This window comes from Lepisma saccharinum, chromosome 5, assembly GCF_977018435.1.
Source record: "Lepisma saccharinum chromosome 5, izLepSacc3.1, whole genome shotgun sequence".
Taxonomy (NCBI): domain Eukaryota; kingdom Metazoa; phylum Arthropoda; class Insecta; order Zygentoma; family Lepismatidae; genus Lepisma; species Lepisma saccharinum.
In genome coordinates, this window is record NC_139233.1 from 74127949 (window position 1) to 74152270 (window position 24322).

At 37.8% G+C, this 24322-nt stretch overlaps 1 protein-coding gene across 1 annotated transcript in view; it reads left to right on the forward strand.

Moving 5' to 3' along the window:
- The first annotated feature begins 251 nt into the window (after nt 1-251).
- Wdfy2 (WD repeat and FYVE domain containing 2) overlaps nt 252-24322 on the forward strand; it is a 37481-nt gene continuing 13410 nt past the window's right edge. The window contains exons 1-5 of the mRNA XM_083122674.1: nt 252-421; nt 8277-8418; nt 15271-15476; nt 20421-20660; nt 23555-23660. Of these exons, the coding sequence (XP_082978800.1) occupies nt 261-421; nt 8277-8418; nt 15271-15476; nt 20421-20660; nt 23555-23660 (855 nt within the window). The 5' untranslated portion in view covers nt 252-260. The remainder of the gene's footprint in view (nt 422-8276; nt 8419-15270; nt 15477-20420; nt 20661-23554; nt 23661-24322) is intronic.

Consider the following 24322-nt stretch of genomic DNA (forward strand, 5'->3'; position numbering starts at 1 on the left):
ACCAAAGGAGTCATAATCGCCAGTTGCACATCCCTCCCATGGCGCCGCCTATCCGATGCCTTGAATCTTTCCCTAATCAAACCAAATCAGTGCTTAACGATTTTACTGTGTGGGCATGTAAAATGCACCTTTATTTTTATTATTAAAATCATTGCATTTGAAGGAAATTTTAACCTTTACGTGCTTCCATCTTTCGTCCAAATCTGAAAACAAGATTTGTAAATTATAGATGGCCTTGACCTTACGTCACAGTAGAAAACATGGCTGCAGAGATAAAACCTGCTCCTGGATCAAATAGTGAAAAATTTAGTTCTACGCGGAAGCCAGTTTTATTGTCAAAATTAGAAGGCCATAACGATGATGTTAATGCAGCAATTATCATTCCAGGCGAAGACGGGGTTATTAGTGTTTGTGATGACAGGTAAGGATTCTCGCCAAAAATGTAGAACACTTCGCTGTTGACAGGACAGTAAAGTTTATACATTCTTAAGGCTTGTAATGATGCGAGCTATTCGTGTAAATAATACATTTTCATTAAATTTGAACCAGATTCGTATTTCAGAGTACCTGTTACGAAGAAAATATTATTTTTTTCATTACCGGTCCGGGTTTCATTGTCATCTCTGTGTTTACTATTGGGTCGAGACTATTCTATATTTTTTAAAACACTAATCATGCAATTATAAAACATTAGGGAGCAAATTTTCTGAATTAACTTGTCATATAGAATGGTTAAAATATGTATAAAAAATGAACTTATGCGTATCACTACTGTGTTCTATTTTCATGTTGCAAAAGCAATATATAACATCATTTGCTTTTAACACTGGAACTATTGAATTGAACCGATTGTAATTTTTTAATTAATAAAATGTTGTTGAATATGGTGTTTAGAAATTGAGCACTAACTAGTTCCATTAACATTAAACCAGAGTTTCTATCAGCAGTAACAACTTGATGAAGTGGATTGACATTTTCATGTAAGGGTCATTCCATGTCAGTACAACCAGACCATGGTCTCAGATCATAGGCGTAGCTAGAACTTTATATTTGGGTGTGCACAAAGGAAAAAATGAGGTTTTGTACCTTTTTAATAGCATATTTTGCAACACAATCACTTGGCTCTTTAACTGCACTGATGTTTGTAAAGGAATATGAATTCACTAAATGACAGGGGTGAAAATTTCGGAATAGGTATATGTAGTAGAAAAAAATCAAATTGCATAGAAATTACACACACACACACACAAAATGTTCATAAATGTTACAAACAAATACATCAAAGTACACGTCATCTATAACAAGAGACGTCTGTCAAAAGGTACACTGTTGTTAAACCCATCAATAACTTCATTTACATCAATAGACCAAACTTTTTCCTGTTCCACAATTAGCAAGAGCAGGGCCTCCAATCTATCCAGCTTCTGAGTTGCTCTTAATTTAGTTTTAACTTGGGTAAGCTTGGAGAAAGCTCTCTCACACGTGCAGCTTGTGACAGGTATAGACGAAAGGTGCTGCAGTACAGAGTAGAATGCAGTAAATATCTTCCTTCTCCAATGACATCAAAAAATCGAAAAACTACAGACAATCATTTGATCAGCGATAATGCATATGTTTGTACCAAGTAATGATATTTTCAACTTCTTACAAACTGCTGATTATTTTCTGTCTTATTGAAATATCTGTCTTTAATTCTCTTTGATAAAGCAGCCCATTAGGGTGTGCCTAGGCACACCCCGTAGCTACGCCTATGTCTCAGATATTGATGAAACTTAACACATTTAATCCTTCCATGGTGGTGAGAAACCACCTAATTATTTTTTACTCTAACCTGTCTGTTTTGATTTTTGTAGCTCCACAAACTTTATGTGATACCTCATTTCTTCCATTGCCAGAGCCTCCCAAGTCTTAGAAAAATAAATGGTAACAGTTTCATATATCGGAGACACATTTCTTCAATTTTACACAAGACACTACTTACGGAAATTAGTTTCTCCAAGGTTTACAACGTTCGTCGATTTATTTTCTTTCATTGTGGAATGTATTTGGTAAAAATTTACTATCCTTCGGACACCTCAAATTTTTTCGTTTCGTCAATTTTTGACATTCGTACTTACGTATCTGCTTCGCGGAACATTCCTGAAGGTGTAGAACATCTAGAAATTGCAAAATAAGCAAAAACAAGACGTTAGTTTTCGGAATGGAAACTGTTGATTTTTGCGATTTTTTTTGTTTCACCAAATATATATATATTCCTGATACTACCACAACACCAAATTTTAACTATGTTTGCCTAACCTAACCGAACTAACCTAACCCGTGCCAATGGTTCGTGGGGCTAGCGTCAATGGTTCGTGGGGGTAGCGCCAATGGTTCGTGGGGCTAGTGTCAATGGTTCGCAATTATTTCCAATTTCTAGATCCTGATACTAACACGACACCAAATTTTAACTGTTTGCCTAACCTAACCGAACTAACCTAACCACGTGCCAATGGTTCGTATGGCTAGCGACACGCCATCCTTCTAACTCTCGTTGCAAATGCAGACAGTTTGAAACACTGGATACCCAATGAACATGAACAAAACACCTTCCCGATGTTCGACAGTGCTACAGGAACTTATTACGGTAAGTAGTTTCTTCTGTAAAAATAAATAAATGTGTCCGAAGGATAGTAAACTAGTACCATGTATTTAACCGGAAAATCATTTATTTCTAAAGAGAAATATCTCCTCGACGCACAATTGCCATTGCTTTCATTTGCTTGCCCTACGACAACCGGATGCTGCGTACGTTTGATGCCGTAAGCACCTGTCAGAGTTTCAAACCCCCTTTTTTCTTTACTATGCTTGCCTAAGGTAACCAAACCTAACCTAACCTTATCGGAAATGGTTCGTGGGGCTATCCATGAATGGAAACACTGCATGCCCACTACGGTAGTCAAGATTTGCCCGCCATATTCTGTGTTATGGAAACGAAAAAAGGAGTCAAAGAAATTACTCTCTATGTGAAAAATTGTGTTTTTTTTTCATGTAAAAAGCATAATGCCACCTTGAACTATGTTCCGCAATACACAATTGGTAAGTACGAACCATGCGAATCACAAAATATCAGATTTTAATGTGTGTCCGATCTATAAACTGTTACTAAATAAATCTCTCCCTCTTATAAATGATTTAATATTTTTACAATTTCACAATAATGTTAACCAAACAATGAGAATTCCAGAAAAAAAATATGACAACATATCACATTCATATTTTAGTATGTCAATAAATAATGAAATATTATTATCTGATTTTTTGGATGAAAATAAGGTTTACTATCCCTATCCATGAAAGGGAAAGGTGCAACACCTACACAAGTATTTTTAAAATGAACTTGGATATGTGATGTAACTTATCCAGAAAAAAAAATGTATTCATTCCTTTTGAAAATATGACAACTTATTTCTGAGCAATGGCTACTGGGTTTTATATTTTTGAGGTTAGGTGGTAGTTCAGCATTTGCTGAACCTCGCCCAAGAGATAAGACTGTTGAATTGAAATTAACTCAAAATTGAAGAATCTAGGGAGCGAATTCACAATACCGGACCCCTCCCCGATTTTTCTCATATTTCGCATACTCACTAATTGAGGCCTCCTAATCACGAATTTGAAGTTAAAATTTGGGAGTCACATGTAGAAATTCCAAAATAAGGGGTTCCGTGATCGCAATGGACAATGCACGATTGCTCATTATTTATCGCAAGATTTTGCGTTTCGAATACTTAAGGGACGAAATATATATTCCTGATATTACTACGACCCCAAATTTTAATTAAGCTTGCCTAACCTAACCTTACCGTGAATGGTTCATGGGGCTATCCATGAATGGTTTGTGGGGCTACCCATGCATGGTTTTACGACCCCAAATTTCAACTACGTTTGCTTAACCTAACCTTACCGAGAATGGTCAGTGGGGCTATCCGTGAATGGTTTTGCTCTAATTTTGATAATGAACCGATAAAATATCTTATTTTCGTAGCACTTGAATGGCAAACGTTCTTCATCAAAGATGCCATTTTCGTATCCTGCGATTGATGCATTGTTGCCAAACTTACATGTAATCAAATCAGTCCACATTCCACATGCTGATCAATACACGTACTGTCCTTGCGCAAGTTTAGAACGTGGTGCCGTGGACACATGTAAGCACCTTCTTTGGGCAAAATACCGAAATCTGTACAATATTAACAACTTTTTTACTGTTCTCTTCCGCCATTCCTACACGATCCATGCTCTCCAAGTATGAAGTCAACAGTGTGGCAGTTCTGTAGACAGCGTAACTAATTGCAAACGTCAATTGTTCATATCAACAAATATGGTTCCCATACTTGTATACAGGGAATAATTGTGAGGATAGAAAAGCTTGCCACTCAGGTTGGGCCGTTTTTATCAATTCCGTGCATCGTGTTGCCTCAGTTTGTTCTTTGCATATTTGCAATGAAGGCTTCACCCCAACACACTATATTTAAACTCTAGGAGAGAGCCCAACCGGAGGTGTTACAATATGTTCGGACCTCTAATTTGGTGATATAATAAAGTATCGACATGTACAATGTTTTAAGATTTAAACAGAAGGTTTTTTTTTATCTTTATCAAGTTTCTTGGTGCAGGTATCAGCTGTAATTTTCCTTCAACATCTTGTAAAGAACCTGTGTTTTGGCCATTTAGAAAGTGACTGCTTTTGTTTGAAACTGCCAGTGTATGGAGGCACATTAGTCCAAAATAGATCAGTCAACGTGGTAAGGTACTCTAGTGAATCATTTCTCAACCTCTTATTGTTTCATTCGTAGTATCAACTATACTGCGTGCTTGACAAGTTACGTAATCCTAATGTCATGTTTGAGTTGTGAGTTTTTGAAGTCAATTTTATGCACAATCAAGACTGGACCTACTGTTTAAAGTGGAATCCACACCACTATGTGCAACTGCTTCATCATCCATATTTTTATACTTGTCAACACGCCTGCACATAATCAAACTATTCTTACTGTTTATGATTATGCCAGGATTATTTATCAATGTTTAATTTCAAGGGTACATGTTAATTCATGTATAAAATATTAAATACTGGAAAGGTATTTATGAGGAAATATCTTGGGATCCGGCATCGACTTTTGAATAAAGAATTTACCAAGCCACGTTATCACGAAGGTTGAGAATCTTTTCTCTCGTATTTAGGTCTTTGCTTTGTCCAGGCAGAAAAAAAGTAGCATTTGCAGTTTGAGGTCTGTGCATATGATTTCTCCATTTTCTCATGCACAACATGCCTCTCCTGAGTCTAAATAACTGACCTAAATTTTACAACATGAATTACATATGGCAATGTCTCTTCTTACATTTTTTCGGCTGACTAATAAACTGATTAGTGCAATTATATCGATAACATCATAGGAACTGAGGAAAGAGACAAGTGTCAAGCCTACTGATATATGAAGTTAACACTTGGGAAAAAACATCCATTCAAGAAAGCTGGCATTCTGCCTTTGTCTAGTTATGAATTCCATTTTGAAAGTTGTACGAGGGACGTTCCGAAAGTAAGTTTTGTCATTTTTTTCACAGGGAAGTTTTATTACAAACAGAAGAATACAGTCTCATAACAAAATACAATCTTTTGGCTATTTTTCCACATAGTCACCACAGACATTGATACATTTGTTGTACCGGGAAGTCAATTTCAAGAAATCCTCCTGGTAAAAATCTGTGCCCAGTGATTTAAGGAAGTTCTTCACAGCCTGTTGCACCTCTTCGTTGCTTCCAAAGTGACATCCTGATAGTGCTGACTTCAACTCAGGAAAAAGGTGGAAGTCTGATGGGGCAAGATCGGGGCTGTAGGCCGGGTGATTCAATCAGAGATTCCAGACGACAAATGTGTTCTGCAGTGACCCTTGCTTGCTGTGTGGGGTCTTGCATTGTCATCCAAGGACAAAACTCCTCGACTTAAGAGCCCTGGTCTCTTGCGTCAAATTGCAGACTTCAGTTTGCTTAGTGTGTGGCAATAGCATGCCGATCTTCCATTTGTGACCACGTTTCCAGCACACGTCTTTCTGCCATACTGGTTTGCACTCGAATGAGCTCAGGCACGTCGGTCTGCTGCTTATCTCTATTCTTCGGCACTCTGCGCATGCGCCATCACTCCTCTGATGTCGGTCCTCCTGTCGTGAATTCAGGAAAGATTGTCCTTTGTAATTGCAATGTGTTTTCTCACTTTGTAATACAGCTTCCCTGTGAGAAAAAATGACGAAATTTATTTTTGGAATGTCCCTCGTATTTTAAATTTAGATATGACTGTCTTTTTACATTAGAGAGATAAATGAAACCTGTGGAACAAGAAAAATGCATCTAAAAAAAATTTTCTTTGATTTGAAACACTTTGGGGGGGGGGGGGAAAGGCCCAAAAAAAAACAGAAAAAACAGGGTTTTTTTTCCTGGCCACTTCCGACTCTCATCAAACCCCTTTATATTTATATTTAGCATAAAATATTTCTATTCTGGCATTCAAGTACATCATGTATAATTTGAATTAATGGCCGCTAAACTTGGTCATAGAACAAGATATGATGTATTTTGGCTACCTAGTGGAGTGGTTCTCAACCATTTTGAGACCACAGCATGCTAAATTCATTGCATAAATGTCGATGCCCTGCTCAAAAATTTACCTCTTTCTAACCTTTTAAAACTTATTCATTAATACGCACTCTTGAAATTAAGTATTAATAAATAATGGCGTATGGTATATGTCTAGGATTGTTGACAAATTAAAAATTGGGTTTTAAATAGAACTTGCCAATCACTGGATCTAATGAACTTTTGTGGCTCAGTATAATTCATGCAAGGGCCCGGTACTGTGCTACAGCAGGGTAGTGTGGTGACCCCAAAACTGAAGCAAAGACTGGAGTAGATTGTCCACAAATGGCAAAAATCTGGCTTTCTCTCAGTACTCCCATTTTATGCTAAGATGCATTAATTTTGATTGTACCTACATAAAATGAGACCTGAACCAATGTGCTTCCATTGAATCTGGAACCCCTTGATTACAAGGTGACAACTTGTTGGTACTTGATGGTACTTTACCACTTACACTTACAACTTGATGGTACTTTATGCCGAGTGGGGTGGGTTCATTCTTTTATATATCTATATGTAACATTCAATCAATAATCTGGCAATTTTCCAATAACAGTACTCACATGTATAAGTAAGTTTCTGCTCTAAATCTCCCTTGTAGTAGCTTACTGATCTTAAGCCTTAAATATATTGAAGTGTGACTCGATTAATGACTTGGAGATCGTAGAGTCACAAGGGATGTAGCAAATTATGCAATGGGAGAGGTTTCCATTTTACAAGTTCATTTGCCTATTCTGTCAAGGAGAAGAAAGAAGAGGTATGACAGAGCGAATTTCTCTCCACACTTACCGTATTGTAAATCCATGTAAAGTTCTTGGTTAGAGGTGCAACTTACTGAGGCATCTCGCGCCTTAAGTTATATGCCGCTTCAAACTTTCACGATCCCATGCCTACTGTGCTTGACGAATTCTTATTAACAACTGAGGCTGAATTTTACCATGCAGGATGTTTTATATGCCTTTCCATAGTCTTTGTGCTTACCTCTCAATGAGAGGTCATAGCCCCTATCCTCCATGGAAAATCCTCAGAGGAAGTGAGGCCAGGATTACATATTCAGCGGTATGCAGCTTAAAAGAATGAAGCTATTCTCTCTGGAAAAAAAAAACATCTAATAGTTTAATATTAACATTTGCTTCATTTTTTTTGCCATCAATGGCACAAACACATGAGAAAGTTTTTTTAAAGTTTATTTTATGCTCAGATAGGCTAATCAGAACTGGGACTACGGTTTTAAAATTGAATCCAGATCACTATGTCTCCACTGAGAATCAAACCACTCCTTGATTATAAGACAGTCTTACTATGCCATTGGGTAGGTACATATGGCAAAAACAAATTAGTAACTAGAAGAAATGGCCAATATGTCTCTCTTTACTATTACACTATGTAAGTTCCAAAGTATGATTTTATGAACCTCTAAACTCTTAACTGACATTGCAAGTGAAATAGGTTAGTTGTAATTAGTAAAAAGCCAAAATTTTAATTTCTTTCTAAAAAAGGCTGATTTTTATTTAAAAAGAAACATCCATTCGAAAAGAGCTAGCTTTTTGCAACTCTAGTGAAATGCCATTGACTTTTGTTTCACTTTTGCTGTGTTTACTTTCCAGAACTGTTCGAGTATGGTTGAAACGTGATTCTGGTCAATATTGGCCGAGCATTTGCCATTACATGCCAGCAGGTGCTACAGCACTTTTCTATTGTAATGAAACAAGGCAGTTGTTTGTGGGAATGGACAATGGAACATTTTCGGTAAGTGGAGTATTGTATTTCCTGTGGTTTTCCTAATAACTTCTATCAGCATTGGTATTATGTGCTCAGCTGTTTTGTAATTATGTGGCAATTGACACATTTTGATATATTTCTGTCACTTAACCAGAGAAGTTTCATGAAAATTAACAAGAACTGTGTCCTTTGAATCAACAGTAGTTTATAGTCAAGAACAGTAATTTGTCTGTTTGCCATTTAATTTTTGTTTTAATGGGGACAAGCTTTTTACCTACCTTTGTATGCTAATGATGATAATACCAGTATTCTGTTCTGTTAATAGATATTTTTATCTTTCTGTGCTTTGAGTATTTCCTTTTTGTTAAGTCATTGTCTTTTTTAAAAAATAATTAAAATTTGGGCTAATCTTAGTAGTGAGACAATTATGGAACGAAATTAAAAACATTATATTGCTTCAGTAGCCAAGCACATTGAGTGCGGGACTCATGATTTTGCACTGCATGTCTCAGGTTTGAGTCATGGCACAGGCTTGATAATTGTTGATGAGTGTTTAGTGATCAGTTCCATGTAGTTCTAATTCATCGTCATGGCACAAATAATAATAATAAGAAGAAAAAATCATGGTTTATATTTCATGTGGTAATTTTTCAGAGTTTCACTAAACAACATGTACATTGTATTTTAAACATTAGCAGGAACTGGAGACTCACTGTATCCCCACTTAAGCATCCAATGCTGGTAGATCTGATCTGATCTGGATCAGTCTGGATCTACAAAATTTGGACCCTTCCTCAAAATATTACTAAAGCCGTCTCCCTCCCCCTTTCTAGAAAATACACATACTTTTGAAAGGAAATGCCAAAACTTCTGCTGTTATTCAGTTTCTTCAGAGAGAAAGAGAGAGAGAGAGAGAGAGAGTGAGTGTGTGTGTGTGCCTCTGGAAAGAATTGATGTTTTTTTTAAATTATTTAGCGTCACTTTTCTTCCAGTTTCAACTAATCGCAACGATGAGGATGATTGATGATAGGATGAAATTCATGCAGGAACACCTATTCCCAGGCCAAGGTTCAAACCCGGTACTCCTGGCATCGTAACACACTGTATTAACCACTCTGCCACAGAGGTCGGGATACCTCTGGAGAACTAGGTAGAATTGTATTGTACTTCTAATACAGAAGCTTTATAAAATCATGTACAGATTAAACTTTTGATAACTCACTTTTGAGAGCTGCTTAAAGAGAGAATAATTCAGCAAAGCAAGGATTAGACCAATAATATTTCTGTAAGTGCTCCACATTTGCTATCAGTTCATCATGATTTGTTTTGGTTAGGTAAGCAAATCAGGTTTGATGACCCACAAAGTAAATTGTAATTCCGTTCTATCCATGGGTTTTTCATTCCTTGCTGTACTGTGTTGGTTTTCTAGTAAGACCCGTTTTACACTTTAACTCATCTACAGTACAATCTCAACTAGTAGTCTCATACCACAGAGCTAAGGAAGAAGAACTTCAGGTTAGAAAGAAAGTAATGTTTACTTTGTGGTATGGAGTATTGAACAGAAGTTATTAACCGAAAACTACAGTATGTTAGCCACTAAGTAGAAATCAGTCAGTAGTTCTCAAACCCTTCATCTGTTTGTAGAAGGCAGCGATATACATTGCTATAGTGTCAAGTATGATATAAGAAAGATTGCCTGGGAGAATTGTGACCTGATGGCAAGTTAGAGACTTAAGCCAGTCTCACATGGCAGTTAGGTACATCTTCGCTTCCTGACCCATCTCCGACTGGAAACTACCAGAAGATTTTTTTACGTCTTCAGTTTGCGAAGGCAGCAAAAAGGGTCTCACACAATCCTTAAAATTGCATCTTTAAAAATGGCAACTGCACAAACACGGTATACCACTTCACAAGTTTAGATGTTAATAACTGCTGAAGATAAGGGAAAATAATGTTTTATCTTAAAATAATAAGATAATAATATTGGCACATTGTTGAAAAATGCAGTACATGTAGCAGTAGCAGTAATTGTAAGTATATAACATATGTTTCAAGTTGATATACCACTTAATGGACACACTACTATAAAGTTGCATTACCCGTATATTACGATAGAAGTTGCATCTTTTAATGAAACCATTCTCCTATTCCGGAATACGAACTAGTCAAATAAATTACATTAACTTCACAACATTCAAAATGCAAGAATTGTGGTGTTTGCATTAAGTTGCCATATTTATATTACATTGACATTCCTTTGCTCATAAAATACTTATTGTGAGATTTACTTTGAAGGCCATGAAAAAATTATTACAATTTATAATTTATATATCATTACAACATTAGCAGTTTTATTTACTGCAGTGCTACACATAGCACAGTCTATTTGTCAGGCAACATATGTGGCTGTTCAGTGTTCACTTCAAAATAGTATTTGTGTCGGTTGTAAAATAAAATACCAGTATCACAGCAGGAAATTTATACGTGTGAACTATTTATTTAAAACAATAATAATTAGTAGACTCTTCACTCAACAAATAAAATGTTCCCCTCAATCATTTATATAGTTGTATTGGTCGTTTTTTTTTTGTTCAAGCTGCCTTGAATAAACAGTCGAACATTATTGTCCTTCTTTATACTTCAGCTGACCAGTGTGCTCCTCAATTCTGATTGGTAGCTCTATTGTATTAACAGTGGGGCTTCCCGATGGTGCAGTGGTAGCGTCGTCATCTTGTAATCAAGGGGTCCTGGGTTCGATACCCGGTGGAGGCACATAGTGGTTCAGATCCCCCTTTAAACTGTAGGTCCAGTACCGATTAGCCTTACTGTGCATAAAGTAGACTTAAAACACCAAATCAATCAATCAATCACTATTGTATTAATGATAGATTTAAAGACTGTTTCTAATTCTGTCGGGAACTGAATATGAATGCTCTCTCACAATCATTAAGTAAGGAAGCTAAAAGTCGATTGGGAAGTGAAGACATTCCTAACTGCCGTGCAAAACTGGCTTTACACACTACCCTGAGGATGGATGCAGAACCAGGCTCTGAAACATGGATATAAATGGAAGCCTAAAACACTGCTTAAAAGTCCAACAATTTAACATGAATGAATCACCACTCATCAGCTACAGAAAAGCACTCAACACAAGGTTTAAAACTGTATCTATATTGGTTAGTGTGTAAAACAACATCTTAAACAAGCCTACATAGCAGGATTGAGTCGAAAATTCATTTTGGGATTGATTAAAAAAGTCTTCTCTGTCAGCGTTTTTAGCAGGGGCCAGAGGAACATGTCCCACCATGAAATAATCTGGAAAAATCCAGAAAAATGTGAGAGATATTGGTGCATTGTACACCATGTCCCTGCAATAACTTCAGAGGTAACAATGCTATTCTTATACATGCAAAATCTTCTGTTATTGTGTTCAGTTATTTGTATAGTGTAACCTTGATTTTTACATATCTTTAAATTTTACTCTTCACATTTGTAGTTCAGGGAAAGAAATTTTTTTTTTTTTCCAGAATTTAATATTGTGCATCATGATTTTAAACCACAAAACTGAAAACATGTGGTGGAAGTTCAATGCCATTAATTCCTTCGCACATCCACCCTTTCTTCAAATACTCCTCTTACCATTTGATTCATTATTTATCTTAGAGTTACTGTCTTTACTCTCCAGATTTTTATGTAGCCAAAAGCTACAAAGTATGTACAAAAGTATGTAGAAAAGTGACTGAAATATGTATAAATATAAGATGATTTTTGTAGTCTTTGGTTGTTTCCTTCATTCCAGTACTATTTTTTTGGATTTGGATTTGGGTGTATTTCTCAGACTGCAGTCAACTTTCCTGGATGGCTCTGTATACACAACACCTTGATTTATGCTGTCATTGCTTAATGCAATTCGATGGTTCTGCCACAATCAGATAAGAATTACCAAACACTTTGAGAAAATATCTTTCCAATACAAATACAAAGGTCATTTAAGGTTGCCTGAGAGGTTGTTTTTTTTTCCCATAAAAGATTGATTAATAACTAGCACAATAAAATGTTTGAAGCACTGAAGAAAGATATTCTGCAGTGGCTATGACAGCAGCCCAGTTCTTTGTGTGCCAAAGGAATCAGGGAGCTTCCACATTGAAATGTAGTTTGGTACTTATTGGACTTTCCATTTCCTCTGTCTTGGTTAACCATAAACAACCCTTACATGTATATCTGCATTACTCAATGAAAACTTTAAAAATAGTGAAAATATCACATTTTATGAAAAAATATGTATACTAAATGGAAAATATGCAATATAAACACAGTCAAAAAAGTTTTGCATCAGAACGGAAAATGACAAAATATATATGAAGCACAAGGTCTATTGACAATGACAGTGGGAATACAAAAGAAAATATGAAGAACAAGACATGTTGAATGAAAAGGGAACAAATAACGTACAATTTTCTCAGAAATGTGTTTAAAACGAAAATGGCACAATTCATGATGGAGGTGAAAAAACAAAGAACTGTCACAAGAAGACTGTTCGTCATAGCGGATCCACCAGAAACATTGTCTACCACCTGGTGTGTCCTCCCCTGGCTGCAAAAAGGTTTTGAACATTGCTGAGGATGAGACGATCAAGGTGATCTTGCAGTAAGCGATCCCATTCGTCCTGTGCCACAAGAAGAACTTCACGAAGATTGATGAGAGCCACAGGACAGTTTGCAGTGGCATTTTTTAGCATTGCCCATGCATGTTCGTTGGAATTCATGTTGGGACTTTGCGCTGGCCAGAGCATGCAACGGATATTCGCTGCCTGCAGATAATCGTGCACCATATGTGCGCGGTATGGACGGGCATTGTCATCTACCAAGACAAATTCGTCACCAATTTCCTGATGAAATGGTTCCACAGTCGTCTGGAGAATGCCCCTGACATAACGAACAGCTGTTTGTGTCCCTCTAATTGGAATTAGGGACGTTCAACGTCCAAGCATGATCCCTGCCCACACCATGATTCCTCCTCCTTGGTATGGATGGACCCCTTGGACACCATGAAGCCGCTCCTGCAGTCCAGGGCCTCGCCACACCCATCCTCTTCGTGAATCTGGCCTTAGACATAGCCTACATTCATCGGTGAAGAGCACATGGGTCCAATGACCAGGTCCCCAATTTCGATATGCATGGGCCCAATGCACACGGTCGCGCCGATGTCGTGGCAACACATACTGGCACCGGAGAGGTTCTGGAACGTAAACCACTTTCTCGGAGTCTGTTACGGACAGTTTGGTTTGACACACGCACACCAGAGGCTGTCTGGAGGGCATGATGTTCCTTGCCGTCATGGTATTCTGTCGCCGAGCTGAGAGTCGGACATAGCAGTCTTGTGCTGGTGTTGTGACCCGTGTACGACCTGTCAGTTGACGATCTGCTACTGTTCCTGTGTCTGTATACCACTTCCAGGTCCTACAGACATCGCTTTGCGCCACTCCAACAGCCCTAGCTACAGCCCGTTGTGACATGCCAGTCTGCAGTAGTGTGATGATCCTGGCCCGATCAAACTGCACTATCGTACGCCTAGGCATGCCTTGCACACAGCTGCACTCGTTTGCCTTCACTAACTGGACATAAGGAACACCTAACTAACCTCCGCCGACTACCGTGGTTCTACGCTCGAACACACGCATGCGTTTGCTGACTCCGGTAGTCGTCTGTGGTGATCGGTATTGCACGTCGACCACGTTACTTCGCACAATGAGCTCTGCTTCATCGTTTCTTCTCTGCTTTGGCATGTTGTGGATGCTATTTTCATCACTTCTCGGGTGATGCAAAACTTTTTTGACTTTGTTTAGTTCAAAATATGTAATACGAAATTCATGTGCAGGAGGTGCAAATAAAATGTATACACACTTTAAGAGGTGTTATCTATGTATTACTTTTTGAAGTTGAATTGAATTACTGTAGCAGTGTGTAGTATGATGTTCACTCAAAAGATGGCATTAATGAAATGAATATCAGCATCACCATGGGTCAGGTAGGACAATCAAAGAAAATGTCGGAAGCACGGTTGTCTCTCAAGGAGCACAGTATTGCATGAGTTGTTGTGAGGGAAAATGGTTTTATCTGATGATGCACTGTTTGAATTGAACGCAACAGTGAACCAACATAATTAACTGTATTGGACTCCAGAAAATCCACATGCTCATGTGGGAAAAGAAGTTAATTTACGGGGCCTCAACGTCTAGCGTGGACTCATCTTCAGTGCATGTAATAATATTGGAATGAAAAATTTCAATTTTCCTGTTTTAAGAATGTGTCGTATGCTTGTTCTGCTAACTCCTATCTCACATGCACGACTTCTGTGGTGTGTATGTAAACTATTCCATCACCATAGCAGACAGAAGTAGCAGGAATTGTTTCTGTTCAAGGCTTCCTGAAATTTGCCTTGTGCAGATCACACACAGTACTATGCGTCTCAAACTTATCACGAATGCTTAGGCCTTCATTGCCGTTCTACTTCTACCACAATCTCGAATTGGAAATAATACTTAAAAATGGGCTTGTGCCCCTCCAACGATGACTGAGCTTCCGCCATTTTCTTTGACCACCCTGCCTGTTGCATGAAGATGCTATCATATACATTTGATTAACGCAGTCATTTAAGCAAACATCATACTACACATTGCTACCGTAATTAAAGTCAAAACTTCGACATAGATAATTCCTCTTAACGTAGGTGTACATTTTTATACTATATCGTTCATAACAGTGTAATTAGCTGACATTTGCCATTTTTGCTTTGCTACACAGAAAGGGAAAAAATGTAAAATTTCATAAAAAATTAGGTTTTAGTGATGAGTAATGAACATTGTTCCTCTCATTACAGGAATTTACTTTAGCAACAGACTTCAATCGAATGACTCACGTGCGAGATTACTTGGCCCACCAGGCTCGAGTTACCCAAGTTTATTTTTCTCTCAATTGTGAATGGGCATTGAGTATTGGAAGGGATAAGTTTTTCCAATACCATTGTTCGGAAACGGGAAGGCGTGTTTCTGGTTACCAGTGTACTGCATGGTGTACAGCTCTACAGTATCCTTTGATTTGATGAAGATTGTATGTGTAAATATTATCAATGAAGTTTTGTGCCTCTCGCATTTAAAGGTTTTTGTTAGCAACTGTGAAAGCTCTTGAAATGCCAAAGTATTGCAATGAATTTTTAAACTACACAGTTTACACTTAAAGGTTGAGCACAAAAACAGTCCCTGGTTTTGAAAGGGTATAACTTTAATATGAAAAGTAGTATTGTGGAAATGTTCACACTAGTTGCATAAACTTATAAAGTATTTGGTGGTGTTCATTGGAATTAAAACACTCAATGTGCGTGCCACCTGTTACATGGGAAAGATCGAGATGGTAATCCAGCCCCAACTACACCTTCTCAAGCGTATCCGGTGGTGATGAATTTGACAGTTACACTGATGCATTCCTGAAGAGCATTCAGGGTTGTGGGTAGTGGAGGTACATAGACCGTGTCCTTCACGAACCCCCAAAGGAAAAAGTCACGAACTGTCATGTTTGGGTCCATCTCGTCCTATCCATCTGTGTGGGAGGTGGTTGTTCAGAAATCTGCATACAGATTGATACCAGTATGGGTGTGCTACATCTTGTTGTAGAATGTAGTCACCTCTCTCTGCAGCAAGTTGAGGAATTGACCAGTCACGTAGCATTTGTTAAGTAGCTTACGCCTGTGATTGTTGGCTCCTCAAAGAAGAACAGACTGTACACTTGACGCTCTGACACTGCACAAAAAACATTCACCTTGTGTGAGTCGCATTCCACGTCAAGAGTGGCATGCGGATGCTCGCTTCCGATTCACTTTTCTACTCAAGGGGAAAGTCACCTCATCACTAAAATTATCTTTGTCAGAAAGGTGTCCTCGTCCTCCATTAAAGTGTGGATAGTCTCGCAAAACTCACGTCGCTTTACCTTGTCTTATGGATATAACTTTTGAATGAGTTGCAGCTGGTATGGGTTCAACTGCAAACACTTCCGTAAAATCTTGCTTACGGTTGTTTGTGGCACCTGTAACTGCCTGCTAGCTTGACGTGTTGATTTCCTCGGGCTGCGTACAAAGGCTTCTCACACATACTCCACAATTTCCTCAGAGATGGATGGTCGGCCAGAATGTTCTTATCTTTGATCACAAATGCACCCTTTCTACACAAATGTTTTTTTTATGCCACTTCAAAATGGGTTTGTGTGTTGGTGGATCAACATCAAAATTCCGTTTGAATGCACACTGCACTCTCACAACACTGCTTGTTTTGGCAAGTTCTTACACACACTAGCTTCTTTGCTGCAGGGTGAAGGCCATTTTCGATGTCACTGCCCTCTAGATGCCGAATTCACAACTAGCGATTCTGAAAAGAAAGATATGAAAATATTTTGAGTTAACTGAGCTTTGGATATCAATATATTCAAGACTATTACTTTTATAACATCTTGAAATCATGGAGTGCTTTTATGCTCGTGCTGTTTAAGGAAATAAAGATACCTGTAAACTGACAGATTGCATGACTGGAAAATGTTGCCCTTGAATATTCAGTTTCACGTATTGTGAATACACAGCAGAGTACAGTACCTTTTAAGTTGTTATTAAATTTTCCTGCATTTACATTTTCCACACATTAAAAGTTCTTTTAGCCACAGTTCCCTGAAAAAACTAAAATCCGAGGTTCTACTGGATTTCGATTAATTTAAAAAACTGTATTTATTTTTATTTTTTAAACGTACTGTAACTTGGATAATGATCGAGATACATGTTTTGAGTACTGCACGAGTCTAGAGGTATATAATTAACAAGTAGTAAAGTTTAATTTCATTATTGCTATTTGGGGAAAGGGGGGGAGGTGATGTACGATAAATTGTGATTTTTTTTTTGAGATTTATTTTCATTGATTTCGAAAACATCGCTTCTTTCTCAATTTTGGTGTTTTAAAACACACTTTTGGCAATAGAAGTATGACATTCCTGGTGCCAAAAGCACGGGTGGAGCCAGCGAGGGGGGGGGGGTGAAGGGGGAGGTGGCAGGGAAAGAAAGTCAAAAGCCTCCAGCTGCCAACAAAGGGTTGGAAAACAGCCGACTGCTCTTTGCTGTTTCACAAGACTGTGCTGTAGAATTACAAAGGAAGTATTGTTGAATGATTTGCCTTGTTTCTGTCGGTCATGCTATTTTTAGCCCCTTGTGTCATGTGTCTACTTAGGTAAGTTGCCGTGAAGGGTATGGCAGACTAACAAAGATGAATTGAAATTATTAGAGTTTGAACTTTCGTTCAGTGTGGGTTTCCCCAGCTTGTGGCATGTGACCAGCGCCAAGCTGTGGCATTGATGCTTTTTTTTCCTCCAACAAGAGTAAAGGGTGTATAAGATGGTCGGTATCTTTTGGAGATTCATGTCCTGGCATAGACTTCAAGGGAGTCCGATGAATTTCAAATCTCGTGTAAAAAATAGTTACTTTCTCTTTTTTCTTCTAACTGATTATAGAAAATATATTTTTTTCCATCAGGATTATAGCCCAAAGTGTACTGAACAAAACGAGGTATCATTTGTACCTCTAAATGTTCTTAGTCCCGGAAATATGAAATTTCATTTAGAAGCATGCGGAATTTCAAATTTCCCTCTGAAAAAATGCTCAGCTGTACAGATTCCCAGGACAAAGTATAAAGCATCATGCTATGGCTCCGGCTATGGGACGGATGCTGGTTCGAATCTCCTGGGGGAAGCATAACAGTCATGGAAACCTACAATGACTGGGGGTTTGTCGTGCTGACCAGATGTCCAAATACAAGCACTAATAGTAGGAAGTTCGGATGGACAAAATGGGCTATGGGAAGGCTGAAAGGAACACAATTGTTATTCGACTCCCTTGGCATGTATGCATAATAGAATTCCTAAAATGAGCTGTAGGTACATGTCCTAGAGAGGTACATCACTCTCAGGTTACATTGAAAGGGGTACAGTAGTCACAAAAAATTTGGAAGCCTGCTCTGACATATTTAACTTTAAAGGTAGTTCTTGTAATAGAAGCATAGCAAGTGTGATGAATTCTTCATAACCCCATTTTAGAGACAGGGAAAATAGTTGTAACTGCCGCCATAGGCACTGCTTTTGCTAGAGGATGGTCTTTTCTGAATATTTGCAATTTAGTCTATACATTTCTTGCATCTGATGTGGATGATTTTTGTTGTTTGGTGCTTGTTGTGGTTCAATTTCTATTGTTTTATATTTCTCGGGTGTTTGGTAATGTGTTACAAAATTCAATGGATAAATTTGATGAAGGGATCTCGCAAAAAGATTGCTCATACCCAAACTTGGAATTTTATGTATAGTTTAATTTAAATACGACCATTGTGGTGGCCAAGTGGGTTAACCACTCACGATTTCACCACAGCAGTTTCAGGTTTGGGTCCAAGTCTTGGCATAATTGTTTGTTTGACGTATGAGTGTCCCTTTATCAGTTTTCCTCTAATCTTCACAATTAACCTAAGAAGGCAGAAAAATGATGTCAAAATAAAATCTTCTTTCTTCAATTAATTTGGATAATATCATGTCATATATTTCAGTATTCATTTCAAAATAGTACAAAATACTATCATAAGGTTGGAAATTACCCTTTCTCCTATGCACAAACTATGCTGGAAGCAAACCAAACTACAGTTTCCTAGGACTTTATGATACTAGCCCTGTATACCAGACCGAAATAACAATCATTCATTACACAAGCATGGCGAACAGATCGAGTGAGACAATGCACACTAGAGTGCTGCAATGAGCTTTTTTTGCTCAAGCAGCAAATAGTTTGCATGGGCGACGATAGATACTGTACGGAATTGACAGCCTCTTCGATCAAGCGAATAACGATTCAACAGGCAAAACAATTGGTATACGCTCGAAGCCCGGTAGTTCACATATAACCATAATTTGTCTGTAGTAGTGGCCCCTCTAAGATGGATCGTGAAGTGAAAGACGCAGTGAAATTTAAACTTAAGTGAACGTAGTCATCATCTCCATCTTAAAATGTAGTTTAGTCTATAGTCTATCTTACCAATACACAATGACGTATGAAAATGAACAGAGAATTTGAGCTGAGACTACCTGGGTGGATTTTTACACATATATTTCTACGATCATTGTTACATTGAAATTATATTTGATTCTATACACTCGAGCATGGGAGACTTGAACGAGTATGAACAAGCAAAAGTGGTCCCATGCAGTACCCTAATGCACACTATTCAGAAAGTGGCTCAGTCTAAATGTCAAGTGCGGAATGTCATGTCACTCCAGTACAAAAGTAGAGTTCCCTGTGCACATTGCACTGTGCCATGAAGGCACATATAGAGGAATGTGGAGGTAGAGCCCCACATGTTCTTGATCTCAGCCATTTGTGGAGGTGATGTGATCAGCACCACTCTCTGGCTGCCTTTACCCCCCTCCCCCAGGAACCCATTTATTTGAGGCTGGGCAAACCCGGAGCTGCTCTATGCAGGGACAAGGCCAGAAACATTCCCAACCTGGAAATCTAACCTGGATGTCCTGCATGACAATCAGATGCTCTACCAACCACTGCGCTGCTGCAGCTTCACTACAGTACAAAAGTTGCATTTTTTTCTGAAGGTTTGTTTCCGAATGACAACTGTTGCTTCTTGCTTGTCATTTCTTGTCACTACCCAACAAAGATATGATGCTTTCTTTTCATACATGATGCTGCTATTTTACAAGAGCAAACCAAGTGAAATTGAGCCTACTTTCCTGAGCTGAATAGTTGCAGAATTTTTCCAGGCCACACCATCTCTGGGAGTCATCACCATACTTGTTAGTCATTGGGACAAATGCTTTGATGTTGCTGATTTTTAGTAATAATAATAAAAGCATAACTTTCTAACATATTATACTTGACTCACATTCATATTTACTTATTAATTTAATGTTTAGAGTAATTTTTTGACCGTATTTCCTTAACAGTATTCCTAGATTTGAGTCGCAGTCAAAACATGTCTTTGTTGGTGATTATTCTGGTCAAATCACTATGTTGAAGTTAGAGAACACAGGTGCTCAGGTCATAACAACTTTGAAAGGTCACACAGGCAGCATACGAACGTTGACCTGGGATTCAGAGAAGAAATTCTTGTTTTCCGGCAGCTTCGACCAAAATATTGTTGTTTGGGACATAGGTGGCCAACAGGGAACAGCTTATGAATTACAAGGTCATCAGTAAGTATATTTAGAGTAGATGCTATGCTTCATTTTTATATTCTGTATACTTTGGCATAGCAAATTGAAAAGATATGTGAGGTAAAATATATGTGTGCACCCTGTATCTAAAAAGTTTGGTAAATGGTACGATATATCAATGGTACAATGAGCCTGGTGTGCATGCATACACATGGCTATCTGGAGACATGTCACAAAGTACCACCTAACATGGAGTACACGTGGCAGTCAGAGTAAACCTGCTGCGGGCAGTCGAACATAGTCAGTGTGAGAGGTAGTGTCACAGTGCAATGGAGCAACAAGTGAACATCAAGTTCTACTACAAATTGGGAAATGAAATGCATGAAATGTTGGCGTAAGTGTATGGGACGGAAGCCATGATTTCGCAAAGGGAAGGTAACAAATGAGGATGAGCCAGATTCGGGTTGGTTGTCAACAAGCACAACCCAGATCAAGTGAGTGTGAAACATATTGACACGAGATCGGTAACATATTGTATGATTGATGGTGTGGGAATTGGGCATTACCAAGGACACAGTGAGCACCATTGTCCATGAAGATTTGCGTAAGTGGAAGATCTGTTCCTGGTTTGTACCACACAAGGTGATAGGCAAGCAGAAAGTAAAATGAATGGAAACCTCTGGAGATTTTATTACCATGTATGACCAGGATCCATCCTTTCTGCGAACCATTGTTACAGAGGATGGGACCTGGTGCTACCAGTTCAATCCAGAATCCAAGCGGCAATCGATGAAATGGCATTCACAGTCTTCTCTGCGACCCAAAAAGAGTTGTCGGCAAAAGTCCAAGTTCAAGAAAATATTGATCGCCTTCTTCGACAACGATGACATCATCCATATGAAATTTGTTCCTGCAGCTCAAACTGTGAATGCCACATTCTACAAGGAAGTTTTGGAAGGTTTGCTACGATGCATCCAATGTGTTCAGTCAGAGCTGCACAGGACTGAACAGTGGATGTTGCTGCACGATAACGTTCCTGCACACTGTGCAATCCATGTGCGTCAATTCTTGGTTCAACGCAGCTTATCTCTTCTCGATCATCCACCATACTACCCTGATCTAGCACCGGCAGACTTCTTTCTGTTTCCCTGTCTGAAGAGCATCATGGAAGTTGCACATTTTGAGCACTACAGGTGCTGACAAAGACAGTTTTCTTATAAAAACACTTTACTTATTACATTTCCACCCTGTATCAAGGTCTTCTTCAGACGGAGAACTTAAAATCCATGTGAAGAAGATCCTAATGTAGGGTGGAATTAGTTTATAATAAAACTGTCTCTGTCAGCATATGTAGTGTTTTTAATGTAGGAACAAGACTTAATAGTGTGACCATGTTCTTCATGTAAAGGGTTCTTACTTTACATAAAAGGCCAAAGCCAATGTATAGAGGAAAAGGTCTAAATATGGGCCCCCTTTTTATTTTGTCATTTTCGGAGGAAAAAAATTAAAATATCAAGCACCTGCCTTTAAAATGCATATCTATGAAATATATACTTAAATGTAATAGCATGCTAAAGTATAGAAGGTCTCCATTTTTTTTAAGAAAAGCAATTTCCAAAAAATGGTAAAATGATGTATTTCGAACTTGTGGTCTAAATATGGGCCACTAGTGGCAATATCGCAAGAAGCAATTAAAATTAAAGAAACAGTCATTTATCGCTAAAACATTATAAAATTCATATTTATGAATAATCTATTGTTTTAAAAATAACGTGGAATGGGAAAAATCAAAATTAAGATAAACATCCAAATATTTGTTGGAAATGTGATCTCAGCATAGACCTCATGTCATAGCCCATATTTAGACCATCATGCTATTTTTCTTCTTCAATTTATTTTGCTCTCTGTGGTACATATTTCACAAACAAATCATGACATTATAAAAGCCCACATTTGTTTCATGTACCGCTAATATCATAACCTATACAAAGCAGATGACAATTCAGAAAACGCTGAGTTAAAACATACCTGCAAAAAGTTTTCGGAGGTCGCAATTCTATGACAAGAGTCCAAAACCGAAACTAACCACCACTTTCTCTTGTGAATTGGCGCCGCAACCTTTGTCCTTGACAGATAACTAGTTCCCATAGCCTCTGCCAAACTGCAGCACCTGAGAGCACTGATAACTCCAAAACCCATATTTAGACCACCTAAAAAAAAAATTGCACTCTTTTGTCTGTGGCATCGGGATGGGGAAAGGTGTAAGAATAGGTCACATTTCAATATTTAATGTGTTTTTTTAGAAGAAAGCTTTTCGTTAGTTTAAAATGGAACTCATAGTCTGTTTTACAAGCTTTTTGGTACAGCTATGGAATGACCCAGTTAAGGTGTACATCAGAGAAGGTTATATAAAATGTACTCAATATAATGAATAAATAATGTTTATTGTAATTTGACACAACTCACCTAATGTCAACTTTACTCTGAACACATGTTTAATATTAACCTTACAGCCAAAGCAGGAAATTTCCCTCAAACTTGAAATTAGGTGAGATCAAGTTTCATCATCATGTTCCAAGTAACATACACTCATGAAAAAGCCATGCTGCCATTATGTCTTTGTTTGTAAATTCCATCCTCATTACAGTTAACATAAAAATAGCAAAAACATTGCCTAAAATACAAATATATATATGGTTCAATGAGTTTCCTTTATTGAAGGGAGGTGGCACTAGTGTTTGTCTGTGAATGCCCAATCACTGTGAGAAGTTGTAAAATACCTATAATAATGGGGATAAAAACACATCCAAAAATCAAAGTTGTGGAAATTGTGCGTATTATTTGGTAGTGCAACAGTTTTCACAAAGGTTGAAGTTTCCAATAAGTCACAGTTTGAATTATGGCTACAACTAATGTCAATCTTTTATTCACAGCAATAAAGTTACTGCATTGTGCTTTGCAACAATGTCCCAGCAACTCATATCTGGTGGGGAAGACTCCGTAATTGTGTTTTGGGACATGACAGCAAAGAGAAAAGAGGTATGTAATGAGTTGTAATTATTCTCATGAAGAGCAGGTAAGAAAGGGGTGGTATGCATGAAAAGTCATTGACTACTTGACCAATCAGCATCACTTAATTTCTTTTTGTCACAAGCACAATGCTACTGTTTTCGTGTGGTCAATACATATTGCTTTGAGTTTTAGAATGCAGTGCTCAATATTAATGTGGTGAGATTTTTTAAAACTCTATTTATAGAGTTATCAGATAGACTAATCACAACTGGACTCCTATTTTAACTTTGAATTGAGATTCAAAATTAAGGATCACATGATTTCTAGGCAGTTACTCTGTACAGTCAAGAGAAAATTACCAGGGTGTCTACCAGTCTGTAAATCCTGGAAAGGTAATGGAAAAGTCATGGAAATTTTTGTGGAAATGCACTAAAAATAGATAGATTCTTGAACAAAGATGAAAAGGACAAGCAAGAAATTTTATATTTGTTGTGGACAAACTACGCTATATGATATACTGAATATCACCAGCAATTTCAGTAGAAATTGCATATTAAATACTCTAGGAAAAAGTGTCAATTTTTTAAACTATTTTCAATACAAATTTACTAGAGAATGGTTTTTCACATTTACAACTTTCGTGCTGCAATTTTTGGGCTGTGTTTTTTAGTACATATTAGGATTAATAC